At 37.5% G+C, this 25,868-nt stretch overlaps 1 protein-coding gene across 1 annotated transcript in view; it reads right to left on the bottom strand.

Annotated features, from left to right (window-relative positions):
* Positions 1–25,868, bottom strand: part of DDHD2 (DDHD domain containing 2) — a 658,501-nt gene that overhangs the window by 320,135 nt on the left and 312,498 nt on the right. Inside the window, exons 9-11 of the mRNA XM_053718087.1 lie at positions 22,915–22,985; positions 22,699–22,821; positions 5,384–5,479 (exon numbers count right to left, since the gene is read on the bottom strand). Coding sequence (XP_053574062.1) covers positions 5,384–5,479; positions 22,699–22,821; positions 22,915–22,985 — 290 coding nt within the window. The remainder of the gene's footprint in view (positions 1–5,383; positions 5,480–22,698; positions 22,822–22,914; positions 22,986–25,868) is intronic.

The following is a 25,868-nucleotide window of genomic DNA, read 5'->3' as shown; positions in this document are numbered from 1 at the left end:
ACTAACGGCTAAGAATTCTGGTTTTGCTATCCAGGCGCTCAGAGCGCTATGGCTTAAATCATGGTCAGCTGACGTTACTTCAAAGTCTATGCTGCTTAACATTCCCTTCAAGGGGCAGACCCTATTCAGGCCTGGTTTGAAGGAGATTATTGCTGATATCACTGGAGGAAAAGGTCATGCCCTTCCTCAGGATAGGTCCAAATCAAGGGCCAAACAGTCTAATTTTCGTGCCTTTCGAAACTTCAAGGCAAGTGCGGCATCAACTTCCTCTAATGCAAAACAAGAGGGAACTTTTGCTCAGTCCAAGACGGTCTGGAGACCTAACCAGACCTGGAACAAGGGTAAGCAGGCCAAAAAGCCTGCTGCTGCCTCTAAGACAGCATGAAGGAACGGCCCCCTATCCGATAACGGATCTAGTAGGGGGCAGACTTTCGCTCTTCGCCCAGGCGTGGGCAAGAGATGTTCAGGATCCCTGGGCATTGGAAATTATATCCCAGGGATATCTTCTGGACTTCAAGGCTTCCCCCCCCAAAAGGGAGATTTCACCTTTCACAATTATCTGCAAACCAGATAAAGAGAGAGGCATTCTTACACTGTGTACAAAACCTCCTAGTTATGGGAGTGATCCATCCAGTTCCAAAGGAGGAACAGGGACAGGGTTTTTACTCAAATCTGTTTGTAGTTCCCAAAAAAGAGGGAACCTTCAGACAAATCTTGGATCTAAAGATCTTAAACAAATTCCTCAGAGTTCCATCATTCAAGATGGAGACTATTCATACCATCCTACCTATGATCCAGGAGGGTCAATACATGACTACAGTGGATTTAAAGGATGCTTATCTTCACATTCCGATACACAAAGATCATCATCGGTTTCTCAGGTTTGCCTTCCTAGACAGGCATTACCAGTTTGTAGCTCTTCCCTTTGGGCTAGCTACAGCCCCAAGAATTTTTACGAAGGTTCTGGGGTCGCTTCTGGCGGTTCTAAGGCCGCGGGGCATAGCAGTGGCCCCTTATTTAGACGACATCCTAATTCAGGCGTCAAACTTCCAAATTGCCAAGTCTCATACGGACATTGTGTTGGCATTTCTGAGGTCGCATGGGTGGAAGGTGAACGAGGAAAAGAGTTCTCTATCCCCCCTTACAAGAGTTTCCTTCCTAGAGACTCTGATAGATTCTGTAGAAATGAAAATTTACCTGACGGAGTCCAGGTTATCAAAACTTCTAAATTCCTGCCGTGTTCTTTATTCCATTCCTCGCCCTTCGGTGGCTCAGTGCATGGAAGTAATCGGCTTAATGGTAGCGGCAATGGACATAGTGCCGTTTGCACGCCTACATCTCAGACCGTTGCAACTCTGCATGCTCAGTCAGTGGAATGGGGATTACACAGATTTGTCCCCTCTACTAAATCTGGATCAAGAGACCAGGGATTCTCTTCTCTGGTGGCTATCTCGGGTCCATCTGTCCAAAGGTATGACCTTTCGCAGGCCAGATTGGACAATTGTGACGACAGATGCCAGCCTTCTAGGTTGGGGTGCAGTCTGGAACTCCCTGAAGGCTCAGATATCGTGGACTCAGGAGGAGTCACTCCTTCTAATAAACATTCTGGAACTAAGAGCGATATTCAATGCTCTTCAGGCTTGGCCTCATCTAGCGACAATGAGGTTCATCAGATTTCAGTCGGACAACATCACGACTGTGGCTTACATCAACCATCAAGGGGGAACAAGGAGTTCCCTAGCGATGTTAGAAGTCTCAAAGATAATTCGCTGGGCAGAGATTCACTCTTGCCACCTATCAGCTATCCATATCCCAGGTGTAGAGAACTGGGAGGCGGATTTTCTAAGTCAACAGACTTTTCATCCGGGGGAGTGGGAACTCCATTCGGAGGTGTTTGCACAATTGGTTCATCGTTGGGGCAAACCAGAACTGGATCTCATGGCGTCTCGCCAGAACGCCAAGCTTCCTTGTTACGGATTCAGGTCCAGGGACCCCAGGGCAACGCTGATAGATGCTCTAGCTTTGGTATTGGTATCCCACAAGTAATGGATGATCCGTGGACTGGATACACCTTACAAGAGAAAACATAATTTATGCTTACCTGATAAATTTATTTCTCTTGTGGTGTATCCAGTCCACGGCCCGCCCTGTCATTTTAAGGCAGGTATTTTTTAATTTTAAACTACATACAGTCACCACTGCACCCTATGGTTTCTCCTTTCTATGTTTGTTTTCGGTCGAATGACTGGATATGGCAGTTAGGGGAGGAGCTATATGGACAGCTCTGCTGTGAGTGTCCTCTTGCAACTTCCTGTTGGGAATGAGAATATCCCACAAGTAATGGATGATCCGTGGACTGGATACACCACAAGAGAAATAAATTTATCAGGTAAGCATAAATTATGTTTTTAACATAGTTATTATATTGTAACTTTTAATTAAAAGTTAAGGGTCATAGGTTTAGGGGTTAATAGTTTAATTTAGTGTTTTGCGATGTGGGGGGCCGGTGGTTTAGGGGTTTATAGGTTTAGTTTATTAATTGCAATGTGGGGGGCTGGCGGTTTAGGGGTTAATAGTTTTAGTTTATTAGTTGCGATGTGGGGGGGCTGTAGGTTTAGGTGTTAATACTTTATTATAGTTTTGGCGATGTGGGGGGCCGGCGGTTTAGGGGTTAATAGGTTTATTTTAGTGTCACCGATGTGGGCGGACGGCAGATTAGGGGTTAATAGGTGTAATATAGTATTTGCGATGTGGGAGGGTGGCGGTTTTGGGGTTAATAGGTAGTTTATGGGTGTTAGTGTACTTTGTAACATTTTAGTTATGAGTTTTGTGAAATATTTTTGTTTCGCAAAATCCATAACTACTGGTCTCAGATCACTGAATGGATTGTGTCGAAACAGACCATAACACAAGCATTTTAGCCGGACCGCACAACCTGTAATACGGCACTCAAACGTCATTTTTTGAGTGCGGAATGGATCATGCGTTACAGGCTTTAATGCTTGCAGTATACCTATACCGCCGCGACTTGTAATATGCCATTCCACACACAATGGCCAATTTTTCAGCAGTATAGCCGTAACGCACCATAACACAAAACTTGTAATCTAGCCGACTGTATGTAAGATATAAATACTGCAGTCCCACCACAGAAATATGTTTGTGTATATGGTCAAATATTCTCCTCAATTCACATCCTCAATGCCCAGCAATATGGGGATATTAGGCTGATTTCTCTTAAAACAACACTTAATACCAAGAGAATGAAGCAAATTTGAAAACAGAAGTAAATGGGAAGTTGTTTAAAATTGCACGCTCTATATGAAACATGAAAGTTTAATTTTGACTTGACTGTCCCTTTAATTTTACAGAAACAATTGTACACAGTGTTTATTTTTAATTGAATATCATTTTTGTTTGTCAACTGCTTTGTTTTTATCTGACTCAGCAGATTGAATTTATAAGAGTTTGAATTAGACATGGATTTTGTAAAAAGGCATGATTAAACTAAACGAAAAAAAAAAGGATTTTTTTATTTAAAGAGATAGAAAGGTAAAAATGTAAATGTGCATAGGTGCATTTCAATTATAAATAGGAGCATTTTGCAATATACTTCTATTATCTAAAAAGCTTCTAGTAAAAGTTATTACTGTTTTTAAGCAGCCTACACACATATAAAAGTGTTGCTTAATAGAACTAACATCAAAATAATTGAATCAATAAAATATAAAATCACTATGGTGTTGGTTTCCACACAACAAAATATACACAAGGAAAATAAAGTGTTGCTTTATAGAACTAACATCAAAATAATTGAATCAATAAAATATAAAATCACTATGGTGTTGGTTTCCACACAACAAAATATACACAAGGAAAATAAAGTGTGTCCTTGAAATACACTAAAGCAAAAGTATGGATTAAGCACCACACTAAAAATACTTTAAAAAAAACTATAAAGTAAACAAACTTATAAACTTCTGCTTAAAATTCAATTGGACACAACACAAAAACATATAAATGACAACACAATATTATTATATTTAAAGGGAAATTAAAAAAGGAAATACATGCTAGATAGAATGATGCTTTTAAAGAAAAGATTTGTCAAAGAATAACATAGATGTATTTTAAAGTTTCGTTAGCTGTTTAAATATTGACAAAATAAGTGTAAAGTTTTAGTGTCTATAAAACAATGGGAGCTGCCATGTTGTAACTTAGGTTACCTTCTCTGCTGTGGCCAATTAGGTACAGTTATACATAGGTCACTAGAGTGTTAAGTCAATAGCTGTGTGGAATATAACAGTGTTCTGCACTTCCATTTCTAACAGCAACTGAAAACCTCATAATTTCAGAATGGAATTACAGTAAAAGGGGACAAAATAAATAATTTTTATTGCAGAGTTTATTTTAAATATACGATTTATAATTTTATGTTACCATCTCAAAGTGTTTAATGTCCCTTTAAAGCCAGATTAAAGAGCCACAAAGGTTAGCACCAAAGTTAATACAAAGTTCTGTTAAAAAAAAAAAAGTATAACAAATCTTTGGCAGACCTCCCAGCTAAGCCTATTTGAGAGGGACAGTCCCTAAATCTGAGCTCTGTCCTGCTGTCCCTGTGAGAACAGCATATGTCCCTATTTGCCGAATTTCTCCTTAGCCACACCCATGGAACACCCAGATTCGCCCATAAACTGCACAGGCACAACCACCAACCAACCAGAAACACCCACAACCCCGCCCACTAACTACCCATAATCCCAACACGGCTCCACTCACAAAACTGTCAATCCCCGATACCCAGTCACAGATGTTGGGTGTAATGTTGGACACGTTCTTAAAGGGACACTGAACCCAATTTTTTTCTTTTGTGTTTCAGATAGAGCATGCAATTTTAAGCAACTTTCTAATTTACTCCTTTTATTACATTTTCTTCATTCTCTTGGTATCTTTATTTGAAATGCAAGAATGTAAGTTTAGATGCCGGCCCATTTTTTGTAAACAACCTGGGTTATTCTTGCTGATTGGTAGATAAATTCATCCACCAATAAAAAAGTGCTGTCCAGTGGACTGAACCAAAAAAAAGCTTAGATGCCTTCTTTTTTTAAGTAAAGATAGCAAGAGAACAAAGAAAAATTGATAATAGGAGTAAATTAGAAAGTTGCTTAAAATTGCATGCTCTATCTGAATCACAAAAGAAAAACATTGGGTTCAATGTCCTTTTAATACAAATGTGCTTATATAAGTTCCAAGCAACTGCTGAATGCTAGAAACAAGAGGAGCTGCAGACTTAGTAGTATTACACATCAACCTTTTCCCTCTGCAATTGTCTGTGTTATGTTTGGATACAAAACATAAAGGGTTAAAAAGATAAACAATTTACCTTTGATGCTCTTTCTTGTTTTATACGTTGTAGAATTTTCTTTCGTGGGCCTAATGGAATTCCCAAATCTTTAAGGTCTTGATCTGAGCAAAGAGCCTGTAATAAAAAAAAAAAATCCCTGCAACAATTAAAATGACAATACCTTTCCTTAGAACAATGATACAAATAAGTCCACAAGGCTTACTAATTATTTAATTTAGATTGATAAGTTAAAGAAACAGTAAGGTCAAAATCAAACTTTTATGATTCAGATAGAACAACAAATTTTACATTTGTTTTACTTCTATTATCAAATTTGTTTGCATACTCTATCCAAAACATGAAAGTTTAATTTTATATTTAATGTCCCTTTAACTCATCACTTTAAAGGCAGACATTTTCTTTGCTGTACCAATGAGCAATCTATCTCCCTACTCAATAGTTATGCACAAATATGCACTTTTATTTTATTTAAAGGGTTAGTGTACTGTAAAATGTGCTTCCATTTAATATATTCACAATGAACAATTTTACCTGCTGGAGTGTATTAAATGTTTACAAATATCATATTTACCGCATTACTGCAGTATAAGATATAGAAAAGCTATGCAATCAAAATCCAGCAGAAGAAATCACACTTTCATTGGAGCGGGTGGAAGAGATTGGTACTAACATTTTCAATTGTTATTTCAGATACAGGGCCTGCTCAATAATGGGACCAAATGGACCCAGGCAGCACTTGACAAGTGGCAGCACTTCAGTGACTTTGTCAGTCACGGTCAGACCCAAACCACTCCTGTCCTCTTGCTCTGTGGAGAAAGTCACAGGTTCCCAGCAGCATAACCTCATCATACAGAACTGGTTAGGGCCGCTATTCAAGGTAGGACAAGTGCATCTCTTCCCTAAATTTCTTCCCACTTATTGCACAATTGTACAAAAGCATTGATTGCATGCAAGTAGGCAGGCTTAGTAAGGTCAGCGGACAGACTAGTAGGTTGATATGATAATCAGTAATGTTACTACTGGGGGGGGGGGGATTATTGAATTCTCTGACCCAGGCAGCACAATATCTTGAGCCGACCCTGCTCAGACAAGAGATAAGAAAGTGTTGGTATTTCTCTAGAGTGATAAGATAATGAAATCCCTACAAACGTAGCCCATTTTAATGGGTTGTGGTTTCAAAAGGGCAAACACAGCTATTTTTTATACAAAAATAAACATGGAGCAAATTTCCATACATTTTCTACCCTTTAACTGGTAAAACAAATAACTGGAAACAAAATTTTACAGTACGTTCCTTCAAGTTACAATACCAGTTATGCTAAAACAGCTTTTTTTTTTTTAGCCTAATATTCATAAGCGTGAGCAGGGGGTGCAACAGAAATGTCCAGGCACATTATAATGTAGGTATTCCTGCTGCAATAAGTCCTGTGTTTAATAAATGCCTTCTTAGTGTTCCACCTCTCTTCAGCTGAAGTGTGTGGTGAAGAATCTACAGACAGTAGATGAGCAATATGAGTTCCCACTTCAGCTTGCATGTACTTAGCTTTATCTGCCTGACAGATATGTTTGGAAGTAAAGCTCAGTACTTTTCTCCTCTGCAGAAAAAGAGCACTGACCTAGAGGGCAGTGTGACAGCAGCTCCCTCCTCAGTGATTCACTTTAGCTGAGCTGTCTGCAGTCCTGTGCAAGGCTGTGAGCCCTTCCCCTGCTTGGGCAACTTGTTACTGACAGCTACACTGTGCGCAGTTGCAGGCTGTGTTTGTATATATTAACCCCCTAGATACCAGAAAACTTAAATTATGCTTACCTGATAATTTTCGTTTCTTCTGTACGGGGAGAGTCCATAGCTGCAGTCATTACTTTTGGGAAATACAGAACCTGGCCACCAGGAGGAGGCAAAGACACCCCAGCCAAAGGCTTAAATACCTCCCCCACTTCCCTCATCCCCCAGTCATTCTGCCAAGGGATCAACAAACAGTAGGAGAAATATTAGGGTGAAAAAAAGTGCCAGAAGTACGAATAAAAAAGAATTTAAGGCCGCCCACAGAAAAAAATGGGCGGGGAGCTGTGCACTCTCCCTGTACAGAAGAAAAGAAAAGTATCAGGTAAGCATAATTTAAGTTTTTCTTCTTAAAACGGGGAGAGTCCATAGCTGCATTCATTACTTTTGGGAAATCAATACCCAAGCTTATAGAGGACACGGAATGCAAACGGGCGGGAATAAAAAGGAGGCCCATTCTGATGGCACCACAGCCTGACACAACCCGGAATCCAGATAAAAAACTACTTCAACAGAAGCAGGAAGAACAAAAATATGGAAAGAGGACAAGGTAACTGCCCATCAATTAGAACCATAAGGATTCCAGTTAGAGATCACTCTAAATTCTGGACGCCACTGAGCACAAAAGCCTCTGAGGAGACAAAAGTCCCACTCTCTAGAAGCACACAAATAAAAACCTCTCCCTGAACAACGGCAAGGGAAACAACAAACTAACTACCACACCACATTCTCCCTGTCACACCGCGCTGCACTAGCAATTGCTAGGGATGCAGCGCCTCCTTCCCTGCTTGTTGTCAGGGGCTGTGTCGGCTCCTGTTGCGTGCGCCGCTGACATCACCACCGCACGCTCTCCGCTGTGATGCCGGTTGGGATCCCCTGTGGTGCGAATCCTGCACCCATGTAAGTTGCCACTCAGCAATCTATTACTGCCCAAGTATAGGTGTTACCTTGTGTGCTCCTGGGTGTGATAGATTGCCGATTTCTGGATTGATATTCTGTTGCTGACTTCTGCTTGTCTGACCACTCTCCCTGTTAACCCCTAAACTACTGGATTGATATACTGCTGCTGAACTCTGCTTGTCTGACCTCTCTGGCTGTTAACCCATAAACTACTAGATTGATATACTGCTGCCGAACTCTGCTTGTCTGACCACTCTGCCTGTTAACCCCTAAACTACTGGATTGATATACTGCTGCTGAACTCAGCTTGTCTGACCACTCTGATGATTAACCCCTATTGTTCTGGATTAACCATTCTAGTGGTTTACCTTTGGACTGCTTTACTGTTACCAAACCTTGCCTGCCTGACTCTTCTTGTGGTTTACCACTGAACTGCCTTTCTCTGATTCCCTGCCTGTTGCCACCGAAGACTATCCTGCCTGTGGTGAGTGCCGCTTACCTTATCTTGCGAACTTTCTCTGCTCTGGGATATTCCCTATCATTCCGTCTCGACGCCAGGATAAGAAGACTACTGGCCGAGTTTGGTCTGATAGTGGAATATCCCACAAACATAACGTTATACTTGGGCCATGGAGCCAGATGAGGTGGCAAGAGCAGTTTATCTTCAGGGACAGATGTTGGGAACCCATACCACACAGATGCAGAGTATGGATTCCAAATTAGAGGCTATAACCGCTCAACTCTCTTCACTAGTTGCAGCGAGGAATACCACTCCTGTTGTTGTACTGCCAGTCTCTGCTCCTACTGCTGCGGCTTCTTGCCCTGCTTCTGGAATTATACCCTGTATACCATTGCCGGACAAGTATGAAGGTACTACTGACTGTAGGGGTTTTCTTAACCAGTGCAGGCTTCACTTCTGCAATGATCCTCGCGCCTTTCAGTCTCACCAGTCAAGGGTCACCTTTGTCATTTCCTTACTGAAAGACAAGGCCTTAGCCTGGGTCTCTCCCCTTTTGGAACAGAACGCTCCACTCCTGAATGATGCTGATGCGTTCATTTCTGCACTTATTTCTGTGTTTGGGACTTCTGGCTGTACTTCTGCTGCAGAATTTTCTCTCCTAGATCTCCGCTAGGGCAATTGAACTGTGGCACAATTTGCCATCGAGTTTCGCACCTTGGCACTAGAGGCCAGTTGGGATGGCAGTGCCCTCAAGGCAGCCTTTAGGAGGGGTCTGCATGAACGCATTAAAGATGAACTCACTTGTGATATTCCCTCTTCTTTGGATGACTTTATATTACTTTGCATCAGTCTAGACTCTCGCTTCCAGGAGAGACAAGCCGAGAGAGACAGAACTCGGATAGTCCTTCCCTCCCGTCCTATTTCTGCAGTGTCCTCTACCCCTTCAACTTCTCCAGCCACCCCTTTAGAGGAACCCATGGTGGGTTTTACTGTTGGGGGGTTGTTTGTATTTTTTTACAGTTAAAAGAGCCGATTTATTTTGGTCAACTGTACAAATGTGTGTGGCAAACAAGTAGATGTTAACAGAAAAAACAAATATGCTCAACACAATGTACTAAAAAACAATACTCTCCTTGTTAAATGAAGTGACCGCTGCCCTTCCTCAGTCTCTCCCCAAGGACTGTATAAGCAATAGACAAAAACGAAATGGATGGCGCTGGTCTTGCAGAATAGTTAGTTTCTAATGATAAATAGAAATGGACTTGATGTGCAAGTTAAATCTGTTGCAATAATGTGCAATATACTCACTCCTTAAGTAATGTGAGTCCTGCTTCTATGGTATATCCCTTTGCGGTGTGTCCCTCTCCAAAGGAAACAACAAGGTGGTTTTCAACAGGGCTGGAAAAGGATTAGAACCTCATCAGCAGTAAAGTAATAACTTTAAGTTGAAAAAACAAGTAGTAACTTACTTATCCAGAAAAGCAAGTCCGGCTCGTCACAGAAAAAAGTGCTTTCAAATGTAAGAGATAAAAAGTGGTTTATTGTAGCTCTACGCGTTTCAACGCTCAAGCGTCTTTTTCAAGAGCAATAAAAGACAATAAAAACAAGTAACAGTTTGTATAATGCTGTGACAAAGTAGCCGGAATTTATACAAGTGTATCGATGTTCTAATTTCCTGTCTGTGGCAGGAAATTGGACTCACATGAAATCAAAATGAAAATAAAATACAATTTCTAACTGAATGTTTAGGCCCAACCTTATTCTTAACATTGTTAAATCTTTTTATGTCGCTTAATTAAATTGTAAAATGTAATATTTTGTATTTGGTTCGGCATAAACATGTACAATAGGAAATAGCCAATCAATGAATTCTTTCGAATTTTTATCCAATAGAAAGACAGAGTTGAATTGAGTCCCCATTCGAGTATTCTTTGAGTTAAAGTTCCCTTTGAGGTCCGCTTTAAAGTCACGTGATTCTTTTGACCAATCCCCTGATGTTGCAGAGTTCTCCGTTAATCTGTGACGTTACGTGGACTCGTTAGTCACGTGTTTTTTCTGACCAATCTTTCTCTTAGCTCTTAACCAAATATGCCGATATGAGGAATTTAGATTTAACATTCTATAAATAGAAAAAACAAAGAAGCGGCAGTGTCCATTCCAATCATATGTGATAACAAAAAATGGTTACATTTTATCTAGCAATTTTACGGCAACTTTAAACATATATACAGCCTGATGATAGAAAAGTTTATGCAATAATATTTGCGTTATAAGGACTTTGAGACATATTAAAGACGGACATGTAAAATGTAATAGTAAAAAAAGGAACTTTTCTTAGGTTTTATCTATAGTGCAAAAACTTTTGCAACAACTTTAAAAGTGCATACGACCCGATGACATAAAAAAGTTTGTGCAATGATGTCTGCACTAGGAACATATTAAAGACCACAGAATCAATTTTGGTCACATAAAAAGGAACCTTGCAAAATTTTGTTTAAAGTATGAAACCTTTTTAGAGAATTTAAGAGAGTGGCAGTATCCATTAAGCTCACATATGCATAAGCATGATGGCCTTATATCTAACGTTTTTACAGTGACTATATAGGAATAAAGGCTTCTCAATAGCATGGAAAACTATGTTGAAGGATATGTGTGGTTTTATGTAGTTTAAATTAATGTGAGAAAAAGGTGTTATTTTCATAACCTATATGAAAAAATATATAGATTGTGAGATTCAGGTGTGAAATTATCTTATTTGCTTTTATGGATAATTATATCCAATAATTTAATAGTGAAAAAAGGAGATTGTTTTCCTGAAAAATAAATTAAAATTAAAAATAAAAAATAAAATAGAGAAAATAAACTTTAAAGTATCATTAGTGAAAAAAATTATCTGGATTATTTTTATGGATATATTACATCCATATTGTGCTTAGAAAAAATAATAAAAAGGTAAAAGTGACCATTGAATCAAAGTATGCAGACTCAATATTCGTAATAATAATACTATGTGTGAATTCAGTGACTTACTAATGAATTATTTATTAGTGGTAAAAGGTTACTTCCTATGTGAATTCTCAATTCCCTAGTGAAACTAATTTAAATAAAATAATTTAAATAAAAGCTGCTATTCTAATGTCTTTGTTTAGCCCCCAATGATTATAAGTTCTTAGTGTATGGATCCACCATAATTCTCTCTTGTTTAACTCATCTTCCAAATGTCCTCCTCTCCAATGGGTGGTTACCTTCTCTATTCCTATCCATGAAAAATTCTTAAAATCAAATTTGGTACAAGTATTGCAATGTAAAGGGACCCCATGGTCCTCATGTCTTTTCTCTATTTTATTAAGGTGTTCTAAAATACGGGTCTTGAGAAATCTGGTAGTTTGTCCTAAATATTGAATCTGGCAGTTACATTGCAATAAATATATAACATTTTGAGTCTTGCATGTGATGAAATGTTTGATTATGTAGGTTTTGCCTGTTACAAAGGAAGTAAAAGATTTTTGAGTTCTTTTTGTATAATTGCAACCTTTACATTTTCCACATGTATAAAAACCTTGTAAGTTAGATATACTTAAAGGTGGTTTGGGGGCCATACCTTTAATTAAAGAGGGGGCCAATTTTTGTTTAAAATTACTGCCTCTTCTATATGTAATTTGAGGTTTGATAGGTATGATTTTACTTAAGAATTCATCATTATGTAGAATGTGCCAATGTTTATTAATGATTTTATTAATTTGATGGTGCCCTGAATTGAATGTTGTAATAAATCTGGGGAAAGAGGATTGTTTATTTGTAGTGATTTTATGTTTTGCCAAAATTAAATTGCGATCCTGATTTTTAATTAACTGTCTATCTACCTCAAGACTGCTTGAAGAGTACCCTTTTTCCAAAAATCTTTTTTTGAGTAGTAGTGATTGTTCCTCGTAATCTTCTATTCTATCACAATTTCTCCTAATACGTTGGAATTGTCCTCTGGGGATAGACCTTAACCATGATGGATGATGTTGACTGTCATGTTGGATGTATGTATTTGCATCACATTCCTTGAAGTGTGTTTTTGTATGTATATGTCCATCAACGATTGTGATGGACAAATCTAAGAAGATTGCTTTGGTGTTATTTATTTCTGGGGTCAAAATGATGTTCATATCGTTTTTATTCAAATCTTTAACAAATTGTTGGCAATTTTCTATATTTCCCCTCCAGATACAGAGGACATCGTCGATGTACCTCCGCCATGTCACCAGGCTCGCCCCAGCCACGTCATTGGACCATACGTAAAGATGTTCAAAATGGTCCATGTAAATGTTGGCGAAGCTGGGGGCGAACCTGGTGCCCATGGCGGTACCGCAGATTTGTAGATATTGTGAATCATTGAACCAGAAAAAATTATGAGTCAACATAAAATCTATAGCTGCCAAAATAAAATCTAACTTTTTTTCAGATAAATTGGGATCTTGGGTTAATTTCCATTTAATGGCTGTTAGGCCTTTTTGATGGTCAATTATGGAATATAATGATGTAACATCCATGGTAGCCCATAAAAAATCAGGTTCCCATTCTAATTGTTTGATGATATTGAGAACACTGGTGGTGTCTTTTAAATATCATTTGGAATTTTGTGCATAAGGCTGTAAAAAATAATCTATAAATGCAGATAAATTGGAAGTTAATGAGTCTATGCCACTAATGATAGGGCGACCTGGGGGTTGAAGGGGATTTTTATGTAACTTTGGCAAAAAATAAAATATAGGAGTTTTTGAATTGGTTTTAAACAAAAAATCATATTCTTTTTCATTGATAACTTCTCTGTCTAGAGCTGTTATCAATAATTCTTGTAATTCTTGACTGAATTCTTTTTTGGGGGAGTGGTTTAAAATATGGTAGGTGTTGGTGTCTGATAGAATTCTGTTGGCTTCTTGTAAGTAAAAGGCTCTATCCATGATGACTACCCCTCCCCCCTTATCAGCTTCCTTTATAACGATGTCCTCCCTCTTATTAAGTGTTTTTAAAATTTCAGATTCTATTTTTGATAAGTTATAGTGTTTGGGTTGATGTCTCATGTTTTCTATGTCTTTCATGATCAATTTCCCAAAGACATCTATACAAGGTCCTTTGAAATGACTGGGATAGAATTTTGAGGGATTTTTAAATTTGGTCCTTGGATCATTCTCAGGAGGTGTATAGCTTAAAGTTTCCTTTTTAATAAAGAAACGTTTGATGGTTAAATTCCTGATGAATTTCTGGGCATCTATGAATAATTGGAAAGTATTTACTCCTTGGGTTGGGACAAATTTTAGTCCTTTAGCTAGTACCCGTGTTTCTTGGTCAGTAATTGGCTGTGATGACAGATTATATATCTTACTTAAAAATGTCTTTTTCTCATGTGTCTTGCCTCCACCTCCTCTTCTCCCTCTAACTGATTTGGGGTCCTTTCTCGTTTTTTTGGGTTGGACCTGTTGTCCTGATTCCTGAAATGTGGGGTGTGTCTGTCTGGTAATGCAATGGGACTGTCTTGATTCCTGAAGTGTGGGGTGTCTCTGTCTACTGGTGTATTGGGACTGTCCTTCTGTAGAGGAGCAAATCTGTTGTGTTGAGACCAATGTTGATTGGTATGAGGTGTTGATTTGTGTTTGTCCCAATTTTGATGTGATGGAAAAGGGTATGAATCCTTATGGTGTGATCTATCATCATAATTGTATGTATTTCTATTATCCTGTTTGGCATCATAATTACTATATGAATGGCTATTTGGATATCTATTGTAGTTATCCCTATCTCTAATATGTTGGTCATGATTTTTATCATAATGATTTGACTGTCTATTCGATCCCTGTTGAGTCCTATAATTAACTCTATTCTTTTCCCAGGGTTTATTGCCAGTGTAATGTTTGTCTCCATTAAAGGAGTGTTTATTGTAGAGACCTTTCACAGAGTTATCAACATTGGTCTCAACACAACAGATTTGCTCCTCTACAGAAGGACAGTCCCAATACACCAGTAGACAGACACACCCCACACTTCAGGAATCAAGACAGTCCCATTGCATTACCAGACAGACACACCCCACATTTCAGGAATCAGGACAACAGGTCCAACCCAAAAAAAACGAGAAAGGACCCCAAATCAGTTAGAGGGAGAAGAGGAGGTGGAGGCAAGACACATGAGAAAAAGACATTTTAAGTAAGATATATAATCTGTCATCACAGCCAATTACTGACCAAGAAACACGGGTACTAGCTAAAGGACTAAAATTTGTCCCAACCCAAGGAGTAAATACTTTCCAATTATTCATAGACGCCCAGAAATTCATCAGGAATTTAACCATCAAACGTTTCTTTATTAAAAAGGAAACTTTAAGCTATACACCTCCTGAGAATGATCCAAGGACCAAATTTAAAAATCCCTCAAAATTCTATCCCAGTCATTTCAAAGGACCTTGTATAGATGTCTTTGGGAAATTGATCATGAAAGACATAGAAAACATGAGACATCAACCCAAACACTATAACTTATCAAAAATAGAATCTGAAATTTTAAAAACACTTAATAAGAGGGAGGACATCGTTATAAAGGAAGCTGATAAGGGGGGAGGGGTAGTCATCATGGATAGAGCCTTTTACTTACAAGAAGCCAACAGAATTCTATCAGACACCAACACCTACCATATTTTAAACCACTCCCCCAAAAAAGAATTCAGTCAAGAATTACAAGAATTATTGATAACAGCTCTAGACAGAGAAGTTATCAATGAAAAAGAATATGATTTTCTGTTTAAAACCAATTCAAAAACTCCTATATTTTATTTTTTGCCAAAGTTACATAAAAATCCCCTTCAACCCCCAGGTCGCCCTATCATTAGTGGCATAGACTCATTAACTTCCAATTTATCTGCATTTATAGATTATTTTTTACAGCCTTATGCACAAAATTCCAAATCATATTTAAAAGACACCACCAGTGTTCTCAATATCATCAAACAATTAGAATGGGAACCTGATTTTTTATGGGCTACCATGGATGTTACATCATTATATTCCATAATTGACCATCAAAAAGGCCTAACAGCCATTAAATGGAAATTAACCCAAGATCCCAATTTATCTGAAAAAATGTTAGATTTTATTTTGGCAGCTATAGATTTTATGTTGACTCATATTTTTTTCTGGTTCAATGATTCACAATATCTACAAATCTGCGGTACCGCCATGGGCACCAGGTTCGCCCCCAGCTACGCCAACATTTACATGGACCATTTTGAACATCTTTACGTATGGTCCAATGACGTGGCTGGGGCGAGCCTGGTGACATGGCGGAGGTACATCGACGATGTCCTCTGTATCTGGAGGGGAAATATAGAAAATTGCCAACAATTTGTTAAAGATTTGAATAAAAACGATATGAACATCATTTTGACCCCAGAAATAAATAACACCAAAGCAATCTTCTTAGATTTGTCCATCACAATCGTTGATGGACATATACATACAAAAACACACTTCAAGGAATGTGATGCAAATACATACATCCAACATGACAGTCAACATCATCCATCATGGTTAAGGTCTATCCCCAGAGGACAATTCCAACGTATTAGGAGAAATTGTGATAGAATAGAAGATTACGAGGAACAATCACTACTACTCAAAAAAAGATTTTTGGAAAAAGGGTACTCTTCAAGCAGTCTTGAGGTAGATAGACAGTTAATTAAAAATCAGGATCGCAATTTAATTTTGGCAAAACATAAAATCACTACAAATAAACAATCCTCTTTCCCCAGATTTATTACAACATTCAATTCAGGGCACCATCAAATTAATAAAATCATTAATAAACATTGGCACATTCTACATAATGATGAATTCTTAAGTAAAATCATACCTATCAAACCTCAAATTACATATAGAAGAGGCAGTAATTTTAAACAAAAATTGGCCCCCTCTTTAATTAAAGGTATGGCCCCCAAACCACCTTTAAGTATATCTAACTTACAAGGTTTTTATACATGTGGAAAATGTAAAGGTTGCAATTATACAAAAAGAACTCAAAAATCTTTTACTTCCTTTGTAACAGGCAAAACCTACATAATCAAACATTTCATCACATGCAAGACTCAAAATGTTATATATTTATTGCAATGTAACTGCCAGATTCAATATTTAGGACAAACTACCAGATTTCTCAAGACCCGTATTTTAGAACACCTTAATAAAATAGAGAAAAGACATGAGGACCATGGGGTCCCTTTACATTGCAATACTTGTACCAAATTTGATTTTAAGAATTTTTCATGGATAGGAATAGAGAAGGTAACCACCCATTGGAGAGGAGGACATTTGGAAGATGAGTTAAACAAGAGAGAATTATGGTGGATCCATACACTAAGAACTTATAATCATTGGGGGCTAAACAAAGACATTAGAATAGCAGCTTTTATTTAAATTATTTTATTTAAATTAGTTTCACTAGGGAATTGAGAATTCACATAGGAAGTAACCTTTTACCACTAATAAATAATTCATTAGTAAGTCACTGAATTCACACATAGTATTATTATTACGAATATTGAGTCTGCATACTTTGATTCAATGGTCACTTTTACCTTTTTATTATTTTTTCTAAGCACAATATGGATGTAATATATCCATAAAAATAATCCAGATAATTTTTTTCACTAATGATACTTTAAAGTTTATTTTCTCTATTTTATTTTTTATTTTTAATTTTAATTTATTTTTCAGGAAAACAATCTCCTTTTTTCACTATTAAATTATTGGATATAATTATCCATAAAAGCAAATAAGATAATTTCACACCTGAATCTCACAATCTATATATTTTTTCATATAGGTTATGAAAATAACACCTTTTTCTCACATTAATTTAAACTACATAAAACCACACATATCCTTCAACATAGTTTTCCATGCTATTGAGAAGCCTTTATTCCTATATAGTCACTGTAAAAACGTTAGATATAAGGCCATCATGCTTATGCATATGTGAGCTTAATGGATACTGCCACTCTCTTAAATTCTCTAAAAAGGTTTCATACTTTAAACAAAATTTTGCAAGGTTCCTTTTTATGTGACCAAAATTGATTCTGTGGTCTTTAATATGTTCCTAGTGCAGACATCATTGCACAAACTTTTTTATGTCATCGGGTTGTATGCACTTTTAAAGTTGTTGCAAAAGTTTTTGCACTATAGATAAAACCTAAGAAAAGTTCCTTTTTTTACTATTACATTTTACATGTCAGTCTTTAATATGTCTCAAAGTCCTTATAACGCAAATATTATTGCATAAACTTTTCTATCATCAGGCTGTATATATGTTTAAAGTTGCCGTAAAATTGCTAGATAAAATGTAACCATTTTTTGTTATCACATATGATTGGAATGGACACTGCCGCTTCTTTGTTTTTTCTATTTATAGAATGTTAAATCTAAATTCCTCATATCGGCATATTTGGTTAAGAGCTAAGAGAAAGATTGGTCAGAAAAAACACGTGACTAACGAGTCCACGTAACGTCACAGATTAACGGAGAACTCTGCAACATCAGGGGATTGGTCAAAAGAATCACGTGACTTTAAAGCGGACCTCAAAGGGAACTTTAACTCAAAGAATACTCGAATGGGGACTCAATTCAACTCTGTCTTTCTATTGGATAAAAATTCGAAAGAATTCATTGATTGGCTATTTCCTATTGTACATGTTTATGCCGAACCAAATACAAAATATTACATTTTACAATTTAATTAAGCGACATAAAAAGATTTAACAATGTTAAGAATAAGGTTGGGCCTAAACATTCAGTTAGAAATTGTATTTTATTTTCATTTTGATTTCATGTGAGTCCAATTTCCTGCCACAGACAGGAAATTAGAACATCGATACACTTGTATAAATTCCGGCTACTTTGTCACAGCATTATACAAACTGTTACTTGTTTTTATTGTCTTTTATTGCTCTTGAAAAAGACGCTTGAGCGTTGAAACGCGTAGAGCTACAATAAACCACTTTTTATCTCTTACATTTGAAAGCACTTTTTTCTGTGACGAGCCGGACTTGCTTTTCTGGATAAGTAAGTTACTACTTGTTTTTTCAACTTAAAGTTATTACTTTACTGCTGATGAGGTTCTAATCCTTTTCCAGCCCTGTTGAAAACCACCTTGTTGTTTCCTTTGGAGAGGGACACACCGCAAAGGGATATACCATAGAAGCAGGACTCACATTACTTAAGGAGTGAGTATATTGCACATTATTGCAACAGATTTAACTTGCACATCAAGTCCATTTCTATTTATCATTAGAAACTAACTATTCTGCAAGACCAGCGCCATCCATTTCGTTTTTGCCGATTTATTTTGGGCAATGCCCCGCAAAAGGCCCTTATAAGGGCTATTGGCAGTTTAGTTTAGGCTAGGGTTTTTTTTATTATGGGGGGGCTTTTTTATTTTGATAGGGCTATTAGATTAGGTGTAATAACTTTAAATATTTGATCATTTCTTTTTTATTTTGTGTAATTTAGTGTTTATTACTTTTTAGTTAATTGTATTTAATTAATGTAATTTATTTAATTGTAGTGTAAGGTTAGGTTTTATTTTACAGGTAAATTTGTATTTATTTTAGCTAGGTAGTTAGTAAATAGTTAATAACTATTTACTAACTAGTCTACCTAGTTAAAATAAATACAAACTTACCTGTGAAATAAAAATAAAACCTAAGATAGCTACAATGTAACTATTAGTTATATTGTAGTTAGCTTAGGGTTTATTTTATAGGTAAGTATTTAGTTTTAAATAGGAATTATTTAGGTATTAATAGTAATTTTTATTTAGATTTATTTTAATTATGTTAGAGTTTGTGGGTGTTAGGGTTAGACTTAGGGTTAGGTTTAGGGGTTAATACATTTAGTATAGTGGTGGCGACGTTGGGGGCGGCAGATTAGGGGTTAATGGTTAATAAGTGTAAGTAGGTGGCGGCGATGTCGGGGGCGGCAGATTAGGGGTTAATAACTGTAATGTAGGTGGCGGCAACATTGGGAGTGGCAGATTAGGGGTTAATAAGTGTAGGTAGGTGTGGGCGATGTCGGGGACGGCAGATTAGGGTTTAATAAGTGTAATGTAGGTGACTGCGATGTCGGGGGCAGCAGATTAGGGGTGTTTAGACTCGGGGTTTATGTTAGGGTGTTAGGTGTAAACATAAATTTTCTTTCCCCATAGGAATCAATGGGGTTGCATTATGGGGAAATCGTGCACAAGCATGTAAAACCAGCTCAAAGCAGCGCTGGTATTTGCGTGCGGTATGGAGCTCAATTTTGCTCAACGCTGACATATTGCCCGCTAACGCCGAGTTTTTGCAAACCTGTAATAGCAGCGCTATAGGGAGGTGAGCGGTGGAAATAACTTGCAAGTTAGCACCGAGCCGCTCATAACGCAAAACTCGTAATATAGCCGATAGTTAATTTAATTGTTAGTTTAATGTAATTTTAGTATAATTGTTAGGGTAGGTTAATTAGTAGTTTAATATAGTTTATTTTAATTCTAAAGGTAAGTTTAAATGTATTATAAGATAGGGATTAGGGGTGCATAAAATAATCGATTCTGTGATGCATCGCGATGCAGCCCGTTAACGATGCTGCATCGATGCAGTGCAGATCAGAATCGATTCAGGGGTGACATCATCGTGCAACGTCACGTGACCCCGCCTCTCTCACATAGCAGACGAGCCGACAGCATTTGTGTCAGGATTAATCTGGTTACAGCCCCCAGCTACACCACATCAGGACTTGCTGTGCACACTGCGCAGATATCTGACCCAGAGAGCATTACCAATAGACCTCCTCTCACACACAAATGTTCCGGTCAGGAATTTTTATGACACCTATCCTAAAAAGCCGACAGCAGCCTCATGTAAACAGTGAATCTTTTCTTGTATTATAGATTCACTGTTTACTGTTGCGGTCTCTGCTGCATGTTTCCTCTCTGTCAGAACCCTAGCCCAAATGAGCATTTGAGGGTTGCTATTAGATACAGTAAGTCAAAAGTTTTACAGTTTTACAGCAACCCTCAAATGCTCGTTTGGGCTAGGGTTCTGACAGAGAGGAAACATGCAGCAGAGACCGCAACAGTAAACAGTGAATCTATAATACAAGAAAAGATTCACTGTTTACATGAGGCTGCTGTCGGCTTTTTAGGATAGGTGTCATAAAAATTCCTGACCGGAACATTTGTGTGTGAGAGGAGGTCTATTGGTAATGCTCTCTGGGTCAGGTTTCAGATGTCTGCATGTACTCCGTGAGAATGTTTGAGTGAGTACACTGCTGCTGGTTATATTTTCCTTTGTAAAATAAATCTACAGATACATTTCTGTGCATATTGTAGTATTATGTTTATAAGTGCTCTTCCATCTTACACAGTTGTTTTATATATATATATATACACACACACAATATATATATATATATATATATATATAGTGTGTGTGTGTATCTCTCTCTCTCTCTCTCTATATATATATATATATATATATATATATATATATATATATATATATATATATGTGTGTGTGTGTGTGTGTATATATATATATATATATATATATATATATATGTGTGTGTGTGTGTGTGTGTATATATATATATATATATATATACACACACACACACACACACATACATATATATATATATATATATATATATACACACACATACATATATATATATATTGTATATAAAATATGGAATAGAACAAGATCATGAAAATCATGGGCAGTAATCGTGATGCATCGCGATGCATCGTAGAATCGAATCGTATCGAATCGTTACGATGATAATCGCAATCGCATCGAATCGTGAGACAAGTGAAGATGCGCAGCTCTAATAGGGATGAGTTAATATTTAATGCAATGTTAGCGGGTTGTTAGGTTTAGGGGTTAATAGCTTAATTTAGTTTATGGCGATGTGGGGGGCTGGCGACATAGGGGTTAATAACTTTATTAGAGTTGAGGTGGGCTCCGGGAGGGGAGGGATAGAGGTTAATACATTTATTTAGTTGCGGTGGGCTCCGGGAGCGGCGGGATAGGGGTTAATACATTTATTTAGTTGTGGTGGGCTCCAGGAGCATCGGGATAGGGGTTAATAACGTTATTAGAGTTGCGGTGGGCTCCTGGAGCGGCGGGATAGGGGTTAATACATTTATTTAGTTGCGGTGGGCTCCAGGAGCGGCGGGATAGGGGTTAATAACGTTATTAGAGTTGTGGTGGGCTCCGGGAGCGGCGGGATAGGGGTTAATACATTTATTTAGTTGCGGTGGGCTCCGGGAGTGGCGGGATAGGGGTTTAATAACTTTATTTAGTTGTGGCGGTGTCGAGGAGCGGCGGGATAGGGGTTAATAACTTTTATTTCGGTGGCGGTGATGTTGGGGCGGCAGATTAGGGGTGTTTAGACTCGGGGGTTATGTTAGGGTGTTAGGTGTACACGTAACTTTTATTCTACCATAGAAATCAATGGGATATCTGGCAGCATCGAACATAAGCTTCCCCTGCTTTCAGACTCCCATTGATTCTTATGGCATCCGCGGCCTCCAGGGTGGCAGATTGAAAAGCAGGTACGCTGGGCCGGAATAGTGGATAGATAGTGCCGAATTTGTATTCGGAACATCTGTAATGACGTAAGCATTGATCTATGTCGGATTGAGACCGGCGGATCGTATGTTACATCACAAATTTCAACTTTTGCCGGTCTGTAGACTTTGATAAATGGGTCGAATCAGGCTCGCCACAATTACGCTGCGGAATTCCGGTGTATTTGCGGTTGACGGCTTGATAAATATCCCTCTTAGTCCGAACTTTAAATGAGTGGTAGATTTTTTTCTGACAATTTTAAAAGTTTTGTCTATTTCCACTCCCCTGTACAATGTGACAGCCATCAGCCAATCACAAAAGCATACACGTACCATGTGACAGCCATCAGCAAATCACAAATGCATATACGCTTATTCTGTTAATTCTTGCACATGCTCAGTAGGAGCTGGTGACTCAAAAAAGTCTAAATACAAAAAGACTGTGCACATTTTGTTAATGGAAGTAAATTGCAAAGTTGTTTAAAATTGCATGCTCTACCTGAATAATAAAAGTTTAATTTTGACTTGAGTGTTCCTTTATAATCATACAATTATTACCAGTGCTTCAATATCCATCCTCTCTTGTTCAAAAACACTGAGAAAATCTGTGAGATCCAGCTCCCGCAGAACATTAAGCAGGGTGTGCTTGTTATCTTGTAAATCATTTTCATTTTCTGATGTCTGTAGAAAGATAAGATATTTAATTTTAGTGGTGTTAATTTTGTGCCGAAAATATTACAGTAGATAAAGTAAAAATGGATTTGTCAAAATTACCTTGATTTTGATATTGCAGCTAAGTGAGGGGTCAGTTTGATTAGTGAGAAGATCAAATAGAATAAGGGAACCTAGATAATAAGATTAAAAAAAAGAAAAGTTATATTTACAAAAATAAATAAATAAAAAAATAAAAATAATGTGACAGAATAAAAACCGAGAGAAAATTGCATTTATCAAAACATTAATGTCTTCATACTGAAAGTTATATAGGGGCTGACTCTATAAAGTTTGGAAATCTAGACGTCTCAACACTCGCAGGAGAAGCCTTAATGGAATTCTGTTAAAAAAAAGGGGCAGTCCCTGCAAGTGGCTAGAGCTTTCTTCTTTACAAAGTACATAGGGAGACCCTGGGGTATGATTAAACTTTAATATTACACCTAATTCAAACCAAAATACACTGTTTTCAGTGAACTGTACCTTAAATTTGCTGTTATTTTCATTAGTGTTTTGAGTATTTTGCTAAAAGCACATCACTTTAAAGTTGTGAGAAAAAAACTAAGATCTGTGGGGCAAATATGTTTACAGAATTACACTGGGATTTTGGAAACAATGTCATATAGGTCCTTAAAAGGGCATTTTGCAGGTCACTCCCCTAAAGTGGCAGCTCTTTTTCTTAAAAAAGAAGAAGTCTACAAACCTCTAAAATTAAAGGGACAGTCAACACCAGAATTTTTGTTTGTTAAAAAGATAGATAATCCCTTTATTACCCATTCCCCAGTTTTGAATAACCAAGACAGTTATAATAATACAAGTTTTACCTCTGTGATTACCTTCTATCTAAGTCTCTGCAAACTTCCCCCTTATTTCAGTTCTTTTGACAGACTTGCAGTTTAGCCAATCAGTGCTCACTCCTACTAGAGTGAGCCCTCTAGTGGTAAAAAACTGTCAAAATGCATTCAGATTAGAGGCAGCCTGCAAAGGCATACAAATTAGCATATGAGCCTACCTAATTTAGCTTTCCACTAAGAATACCAAGAGAACAAAGCAAAATTGGTGATAAAAGTAAATTGGAACGTTGTTTAAAATTATATACTATTGAAAGGGAGTTTTGGCTATAGTAGTTATTTAATTAAACCTTATATGAAGGATAAGTGTGCAGACCCTTAAAAATGACATATACATTTTAATCTACAGATAGAAAAGGTAGAAACTAAATAAGTTGCTACACAAAAGACCGGGATCTCTTCTTTTTAACAGGCATAGATCCTCACAGATCACTATGGTGGCCGTTTTTCGCACATTACGCGAAGCCACCCTCTAGTGGAGGTGTTGCCATGTTAAGAACATAGTATAAACTTGCTCCTGTTTGCAAAAATTATTTTTAGGTCTTCAAAGCAAATTCCGCTACTGAGTACACTGAATGGTTCATCTGTCTAAACTTTGCCTATAGTGTATATGCACGATTGGTAAAGCACTGTGATTAACCATTTTTATATGGTGAATATTATTGATATTTGTATCTGAAAATAAAAATGATGTGCTGAGTTTGTGTAGCAACTTATTTAGTTTCTAACTTTTCTATCTGTAAATTAAAATGTATTTGTTGCTTAAAATTACATGCCCTATTGTAATCATGATTTTTTGGGGGGGGCTTGACTATCCCTTTAACCCCTCCACCCCCAAAAAAAAGTCTATCTAAAGGAAAAAAAAAACTACTCTAAAAATTGCCCTGAAAAGGGCATTTAGCTCTTTTGCTGCCTAGAAAAACCCCCAAACCCTAATCTAAAAAAAAAACCACCAAAAAAACACTAAACTCCAAAGATGGTACTCCCCAAAGATGAATCCGGGCGGCAGCGCTCCATGTACATCCTGGCAGAGATCTTATCTTCATTCCGGCGACCCTCTTCATCCATCTTTTTCTATTGGCTGATTTGAATTTGAAATTCAGCTAATAGGAATGCAAGGGTACCCCTATATAAAGGGGGTACACCTTGCATTTAAAATTCAGTGTGCAGCTGGTGACCACACAAAGAGAACGTCGGTAACAGAAGATAAGAAGATCCGCCGGGATGGAGATAAGAAGATCACCACCGTGATGAAAATAACATGATTGCCGCCAGGATGTAGATGGACCACCGCCGGGATGAAAATGCAGCGCCGCCACCTGGATTCATTTTTGGCGATTATCATCTTTGGGGTTTAGTATTAGATTGTTTTGTTGTTTTTTGGGGGGGGTGGTTCAGATTAGGATTTTTTTTCCTGGGCAGCAAAAGAGCTAAATGCCCTTTTAAAGACAATGTCCAGACAAATGCCCTTTCCAGTGCAATTTTTAGGGTAGTTTTTTTAGATAGACTTTTTTTTTTTTGGGGGGGGGGTTAATTGTAGAGGTTTGAAAACGTTTTGTTTTTGTTTTTTAAAGAAAAAGAGCTGAAACTTTAGGGTAATGCCCTACAAAAAGGCCCTTTTAAGACTTTTTCTGTAGTTTAGTGTTAGTATAGGTTTTTATTTTTGGGTGGGTTTTTTAAGTGGGGTTTTACAACAGGCATAATGCTTCTTTTATTTTGGGTAATTTGGATGTTGTTTTTTGTAATGGTAGTTTTTAAAAAAAAAAAATATGTTAGGTTTGTCAGTTTTAAGGTAAGTTTTTATTTTTTTAAAGGTACTGTTAGGTTTTTTTTTTTGTTTTACAGGTAAAGGTTAGTCTGCTTTGGGTATCTTAGGGGTGTTAGGTTAGGGGGTTTAGATGTTAGTAGGTTACTTTGTGATGGGGTTGTGGCGGTTTAGGGGTTAATAGTGCAGTGGGTTACTATGCAATGGGGTTGTGCCAGTTTAGGGGTTAATAATGTAGCAGGTACTTTGCAGTGGGCTTTGTGGTGGTTTAGGGGCTAATAGTGTAGTGGGCACTTTGCAGTGAGCTATGCAGCGGGTTAGGGGTTATTAGAGTATGGGGCTTATGGCGATTTGAGTTACCACACGAGTATGGGTGTTAGTTTTTTTTTTCACTTTTCTAT

This window comes from Bombina bombina, chromosome 6 (assembly GCF_027579735.1).
Source record: "Bombina bombina isolate aBomBom1 chromosome 6, aBomBom1.pri, whole genome shotgun sequence".
Taxonomy (NCBI): domain Eukaryota; kingdom Metazoa; phylum Chordata; class Amphibia; order Anura; family Bombinatoridae; genus Bombina; species Bombina bombina.
Note: the sequence above shows the minus strand (reverse complement) of the source record. Positions and strands in the feature narration are given on the sequence as shown.